The 7,455-nt window shown below is 36.6% G+C and overlaps 1 protein-coding gene across 1 annotated transcript; it reads left to right on the top strand.

Moving 5' to 3' along the window:
* Positions 1-6,153: 6,153 nt before the first annotated feature.
* LOC128745443 (odorant receptor 49b-like) lies at positions 6,154-6,910 on the top strand. Its single transcript, XM_053842518.1, has 4 exons — positions 6,154-6,245; positions 6,309-6,567; positions 6,628-6,783; positions 6,851-6,910. The coding sequence occupies exons 1-4, from the start codon at positions 6,154-6,156 to the stop codon at positions 6,908-6,910; spliced, it is 567 nt and encodes a 188-aa protein (XP_053698493.1).
* Positions 6,911-7,455: the final 545 nt, after the last annotated feature.

Genomic DNA, 7,455 nt, shown 5'->3' on the forward strand with positions numbered 1-7,455 from the left:
AAAATCCTGATGAATACACAAACTTTAGAGTCGCGGATGATCAGCTTTTCACTTGGGAACTTTCCGAAGGTAGCCGTCGGTTTTAAATGACTTAACGTTGGGATTGATCCCCGAACCCGATCTCCACCTTTCTCTAGGAATGGGAAATTGCCATATTAGAGCCTTGAGCTTCTGCTGCATGTACCGCCAGATACAAAAATCCAGTGGGTTCAAATCGGGAGAACTTGGAGGCCATTTATTTTTCGATATGAAATCCGTCGGATTGGCTTTGCACCACGTCTTCACAAGATTTGCAGTGTGGGCTGAAGTTCCATCCTGTTGAAAGCCGTAATCTCGTTCACCATACACTCCCCGAACGTAAGGCATCAAATTTTAATCTAAGACCATTTCCAGATAGTATTTTGCATTAATTTTTACAGCCTTGTCAATAAATAATAGAGGAAGTTTCCTTTCCTTGGAAATGACTCCCCATACCATGACCGTTGATGAATTTTGGTATCGCGTACATTCCGTTTGTACTTTGAAACGTCCATGATCGAAACCGACCCCAACTGATCATTTTGAGCATAATGGGGTGCTTGAAGAACAAACAATTTCCCATCAGAAAAGATCACTTCTGAAACACCGTGCCGACTGAGCAGCAGTTTACATCTTTCCTGCCGTTTGGGGGCATCCATAAAGTACGTCACGCTTATAGGGGGGAGGGGGGGTTGACCTAATCGTGACGATTTGTGACGTAGGGGGGAGGGGGGTATGAAGTTATGTGACGTCACATGAAAAAAATCAAATGGAAAATTTATTCGGGAAATTATAATTTAGCCTTCATTTTAAGATACAACTATTGAAGGCTTCTAAAAAATTAACGTACTGATGGATTTTAAAACAAATAGTTAAATTTTTTGAATGAGCACTTTTTTGAACATATGTATGTATGTATGAACATATGTATGAACAGGACTCATTTATTCTATGTAGTATGAACGCTCTATTAAGGCTTTACAGAATATGCAGTACACCGCTGAAGAGCTGCTTGAGTACCGTCCTGCCTAAAAGATTTTCGCAACCGCAAATAGCAGTCGCACAAACTCCTGAAGGGTTACGGGATGCTACCAGAGACCCTTGGCAATGTTTTTCCTTGGTATTCGTGCTGAACTCAATCGATGAACAAATATTCATACCGAAGTTCCACGATTGCTTTTAAGGTTTTTCGGTATAATTTATACTGCCCCTCACTCAAAAGCTCCCTGAAGAATAGAGTTTAAGCCACTTGCGGATTAAATTTCACATCCAAGGTAGTGTTGAATGATTACACGATTGAAGAAATACACAAAATGACAAAATCCGTCAGAAAGGTTCTTCCAAGGCGTGTTGCTGCAAGCCGTCAGCAGGAAGTCCTGATTCTTTAAGCTAGATCAGACGAATTTGAGTGGATGAATGTAAAGGGCGTGGATATGCGCGAAACATTAATCGATGGCACATCAACGACTTCTGAAGCATAACCGATTGCAGCAATTAAAGATCATCTTCAAAATCCGTGAATCGATGACTTATAAGCTCGAAAATTTTCCTTTTTTTATTTGCTGAAATTCATTTGACAGCTTTAAATAAAACCCGAATTAATCCACCTAGCGGCGTGACCTAGCCTTTCTACTGCCACAATAATCATTATTTAATTTCTCAGGAACATCTATAATTAACTTGACTATATTTTTAAATATCCGTTCCGTATTCCTCAAAATCCTTATTTGCCAGTAAAATTCACAATGTATTGCGTAGAATAATTATATTTTTGCTTCTTTGGGTGCGTAAATACTTGTAAGCGTCATTTATGTTATTTGATGAACACCTTATTTAGTTTTATAATCGGTCGGCCTTAACTTTTGGGTTTCAGAGCCACATACGAAACTTGTTTTGAACTGACAATATGAAATATATGTTCATAGCAGATTTTTTGATATTTTTTTTAGTGGTTTTAGCCCAAAGGGTAGATTTTTTTTTTGATATTTTGATATTAATACCATGCGTTCAAAAGTTAGCATCTTTGAAAACCAAGAGTTCAGAAAAAGTATTATATACTTCACTTTTGAAGAAAAAGGATTTCGACAACAAAATGATTAATCTCAAAATTTTACTATTAGTTTGCTTGGCTTCAATTGTGCAATATATCTGAATCAAAAAAATAACTGAATAGAGCATTAGATATGAAAAAGAGAAATGGAACTTTTTCTTAGCTGGCGCTCCTTCAGATAATTATTTTTGCATGGAAATCAAAACTTGAGCTTCTTTTGAATGTACTTTCATGAAAAGATAGTCATTAGCTTGATCGCATCGTTTTTACAATGTTAGAGGGTTAGGAAAACAAGATGAGGTCGAAAAATAGTGCAAAAGCTGAACCATAAACATGCTTGAGAATAGGAAATATGATCGATATGATTTCCAGTGCTTGTCATTTTTGATTTATTTATTAAAACATGATACATGACATAAGACATCTGTCCTTTAAAATGTCACTAACGAAAACAAATCTTACAAAGTTACTACCGTGCAACGTTTACTTCATATTTTTCATTTAACATTTCTAAGCTCTAGTATCTATGGATTGAAAAGAGCATATATTGATGCGCAAAATTTGTTTGAAATTTGTATAAATTTATTAGGAAAAATCAACTCACTAGTATTTTGATCCTATACACCACTATACTTATATACTTAAATTAACTGCTTTTCTCCGCTTTTTGCTTTTCGTGTACAATTGTGAGTAACAGCAAGTGAAGAAAATGACAATTGAAATCTAAAATCAAAGAAAAGAAAAAACCTTGCAATTGAATCCCGCTATTTAATATTTATTTGCGACAGATACGTAGTTCGCCTACGACGTGCAGGCTTCATCAGTGTCTTATTTCAAAGCGTATACGTATCTGTCGCGAATAAATATTAAATAGTGGAATTTAGTCGGTAAAAGTTTTTTTCTTTTCTTTTATTTCAGAGTTCGTATTCCACTAAGAGGCTTCAAAAACTTCTGACTATTGACATGTTTCTCACTTTTCTTGAATTTCATTGCAAATGGTCATCACATACACATACATACATACATACATACATACATACATACATACATACATATATGCATTCATGCATACATACATACATACATACATACATACATACATACTTACATACATACATACATACATACATACATACATACATACATACATACATATATGCATTCATGCATACATACATACATACATACATACATACATACTTACATACATACATACATACATACATACATACATACATACATACATACATACATCGTACACATTGAATACAATCAACATTTGATTGATACGTTTTGGTTTCACACGTTTTAACGGTTTAATATACGGTGCTTAAGTGTTAAAGTTTGAATAACTTTTGAATGAACCGTCCGATTTTAAATAACTCGGTTTCGTTTGATAGATCTCAGCAGTAATTTTCAAATAATAATAAAATGTGTGATGTTTTTCATTGAATTAATTCTTAAATGTTACAAAAATATGTTTTAAATACTATTTTTTCACATTTCTTTATGTAACTTTCAAACTACAAGTCCAATCATCATGAAATTTGGAAGTTAAGGGTTTGTAAGGCTCCTCTTTCATATGCAATCAATTTTGTTCAAATCGGTTAAGGGATCTATGAGATAATGAAGTCCCATATTTTTCGTATTTTTATACATAACTTTTGAACTAAAAGTCTGATCAGTATGAAATTCAATAGCGACCAATGGGACACCTAGACCTTTCATTTGATACTAAGAACATTAAAATCGGTCCAGCCATCTCCGAGAAAAGTGAGTGAGATTAAAAGCGTTACATACACACACACACACACACACACACACATACATACACACACACAGAAAATGCTCAGTTTTCGAAACTGAGTCGAATGGTATATAACATTCGGCCCGCAGGACCTTCTTTCCATTTTCGGTTTTCCAAGTGATTTCTATACCTTTATACTATATATTTATATAGTAGAAAGGCAAAAAGGTTGTAATGAATATTTAATTTTTTTGTTGTGAAGGGGGGGGGGGGGGTTGCCCTGACGTGACGTACTTTCTCAGGGGGGGGTCACGAATGTGTGACGAAATGTGACAAGGGGGGGAGGGGGGGTTGATTTTGGTCAAAATTTGCGTGACGTACTAAATGGATGTCGCCTTTTTGTTTTTTGCTTCCGTTAATCCATGGATTTTACGGTTTTTGAATGATTCCATATGCAGAATCATTTTCAAAATTTAACGAAGAGTTTTCCTTTTGATATTCAGCAGAACTGCCATTTTTCGTGCTGACCGGTCGCAACTGCGACGAATTGGTTCTCGAACAACCTTTTTGACCTCTGCAGTTCTAACACTTCGTTTTCTTCCGGTTTTTTGCGGTTTTTAACGGATCTTTTTAGTGTCGGATCGACAAATCTTTTTAGTGTATAGTACATAAATTCTCTTTTTATGCCGTGATGTTTGAGGTCACGAAAAATAATGCCGCCGTTTAACAATTTATTTATTATCAACGGCCGTAACTCAAACTCTGGTACGTGCACACCAAACAAGATACAATACGAAAATGAAACTACGTCAAGTAAGACTTAAGTCATGATGCCACACACACATCGTCTTAGTTTGATTGTATTAATTGTATATGTTGCTGCAAGCATTAAATGATCTTCGTTCAAATATATCTGTGTCACACTGTAGGTCACATAATTATCTGTCTCGAAAAAAAGTTTCATCCATTTCTGGATGGTCAATTTTGGCAACTCAATGTTTTTAAATACTTTTCTTTCAATGTTCAGTGTAAATTTTTAGTTTTATTTTTTCAGTATTTTTAAATGAAAATTCAAAATATTTAGTAAAAGTCACACATCGATCATATTTTATGGATCTTATAATTTTCGAATAATATTTTTATAAAAAATTGAGCCATTTCCACTGGTTAGTGTGGAGCAATGTCTGAAAAATTATTTATGCCAAGTGTCCTAATTAGACGAGGTTTTTACATCCACCAAGTTGCACTTGGTTCTGAAGGGTCACGCCAACCTCTGGTCGATTTGGCGCGAAATCCGTCAAAGAGTACACAAAATGGCAAAAAGTGATACAACAAAAATTTACAGAAATGTTAAAAACATAAAACAAATAAAATACAAAAATAGCACAAAACCACTTATGGCGGCAACTTAATCACTTCCAACCGTAGTTAACGAAAAAACGGGTGCTATATTTCACATGCCGTTCACAGTTTCCCATCCTTCGATTCATGTCAGGTGCAGGCAGAGAATTAAGTCATTTCCATGGAATTAGTGTGCTAACACCGAGGGAATGAAGGAAATATAGTCATGTGTCAATGGTACACAGCTGAAATCCTCCAAAACTCGTCCATTTGTTTCATTCCCCATCCGGAACTATCAGGGTGATGGAGCTGATTGTTACATTTCTGCAAGCCCTTGGATACTGGACACAGTCCGACGGAACTTTAGGATTATGGAAAGCTATACTGTCCTATCTTGTTATCGTCGTTTGGTACACTGTTCCGGCAGCTGCTTTTCTCTGCCGCCAACAGGCCGGCTTTCGCGAAGTGATAAAAGCCTTACTAGAGATGGCCGTTATTGGCAGGATACTGTTTCAAACTATTTGTGTAATTTACTATCGCCCATTGTTGGAGCAGGTCTATCATGAGGTACAAATGCTGCTGCAGCGTTGTTTCGTTGATTCCTCAAGTGATGTCAAAGTACTTAACTTACGCAGCTACACCAATTGGTTTTTCAAAATCTACCTACTTTCCGAGATAGTATCGGCTTTGATCTACTCCATTGTACCTATAGTCATCACTTGCATCAAATATACAATAACTGAAGGCGTTCCATCTCTGTCATTATGTGTAGAAGCAGAGTATGTCCGATGTTGAAGCCGTGATTAGAGTGGTTAAAGCTAGTTCATCTCGTTTCAGTTTCGTATTGTTTGATTTTACATCAAATTTTTGGATATGGTTACCAATGGCATTGATCAGTTCGGTAAATCTACAATTGATTACCCTAGTTGCAGGCGTACAGGATAGTTTCAACTGGTGCATGGTGCACCATGTTTCTTGTTTGTTTAAGACCATACGAATGAAGGTTGGCAGATTGGACGGGCTTCGGGATGATGAACTATTTGGTGAGAAGTTGGAAGAAATCATCATGATGCAGGAGACTGCATACAGGTGAACTTTAACTGGAATGAAAATTTAGCCTAATTGTTAACCATTGTTAAACCACTGTCACAGGAGTGCTGAGCGGTTGAAAAGAGCTTTCAGTCCATTACTGCTGTTGCTTTACGGATCATGTATTGCTTCGCTTTGCACTACGATGATGGTGCTGACAATAGTAAGTCGAAAACATTTCAATGAGAATATGAATAATAAGACGGAGTTTTCCGGAAAGGCAGGAGGAGGTCAACTGCTAGTTAAAATGATCGTTTCAGTTTGGTATACATTTTTTCTAATATTCTCCTTCTCAATGCTAGGCACAGAGCTGACGGAAGCGGTAGAAAATTGAATAACTTGAGAAGTCGACTTCTCTGTCAATTCTATTGGTTTATTCTAGAGTTCTTCTATTGCCGATGCCGTCTACGAAACTTGCTGGTATAATAGACCTGTCAATGAACAACGCTTACTGATGATTGTTATGCTGAGATCACAGCGGGGAGCATACCTTACAGCAACTAAGTTCTTCGTCGTAAACAGAGCGAGCTTCGCCATGGTAAATAAGCTTTATACCAACTGCAACCCAAAACATCTTCGTGAATTCAAATGTTCCACAATTTTAGGCTATTGAATCGGCTTATTCATACTTCACCATTCTAAGACAATTTTTTGCATCACACTAAGATGGAAATGGATGGAATTGGGAGAAATCATATGAAAGTTTTGTTATAGTAAAATAATAGAAATTAGATTGTTGCTCTTCTGAAAATTTTTCGTATTGCGAAAGAAGTTGTTATCCATAGCAGCTGGATCGGACGAGTGTGGAGAATGGTGAAGAAACTCCAACTTCAAATGTCTATATTTCCGGCACAGCAATTTGTGCAGAGTACCGTGTGCCGTCTTACATTATTATGCAGCATGCTAAATGTCGATCTATTTTTTTTCATGTGTGGACTCATTACTGCGACCAGTATAGTTGATCTATTGTAATATCGCCCGGGTGTTTGCTGTATGACCTGCACTACATTTCTTTTTGCTATAATCGCTATTGAGTGAGCGATATGCTTATTTTAAATTGTATGCGTGCTTGCGTGTATTGGGGTTTACCCTTCCTTCAAAGCTTGATCTACTTTACCCACTCATTACTCGCTGCCAGCACTATCCCATATTATAGCCGTCCCTGGCGAGGACTCATTCGTACCTCTGACCAGTACACTTAACTATAGGA

The sequence above is a fragment of the Sabethes cyaneus genome, chromosome 1, assembly GCF_943734655.1.
Source record: "Sabethes cyaneus chromosome 1, idSabCyanKW18_F2, whole genome shotgun sequence".
Classification (NCBI taxonomy): Eukaryota; Metazoa; Arthropoda; class Insecta; order Diptera; family Culicidae; genus Sabethes; species Sabethes cyaneus.

Excerpts from the sequence above, each read along its gene's own strand:
- LOC128745443 (XM_053842518.1), top strand. The coding sequence starts at position 6,154 with ATGAAGGTTGGCAGATTGGACGGGCTTCGGGATGATGAACTATTTGGT. Across the intron at positions 6,568-6,627 it reads GCACAGAGCTGACGGAAGCG|AGTTCTTCTATTGCCGATGC; the intron begins GTAGAAAATTGA and ends GGTTTATTCTAG. Across the intron at positions 6,784-6,850 it reads ACAGAGCGAGCTTCGCCATG|GCTATTGAATCGGCTTATTC; the intron begins GTAAATAAGCTT and ends CCACAATTTTAG.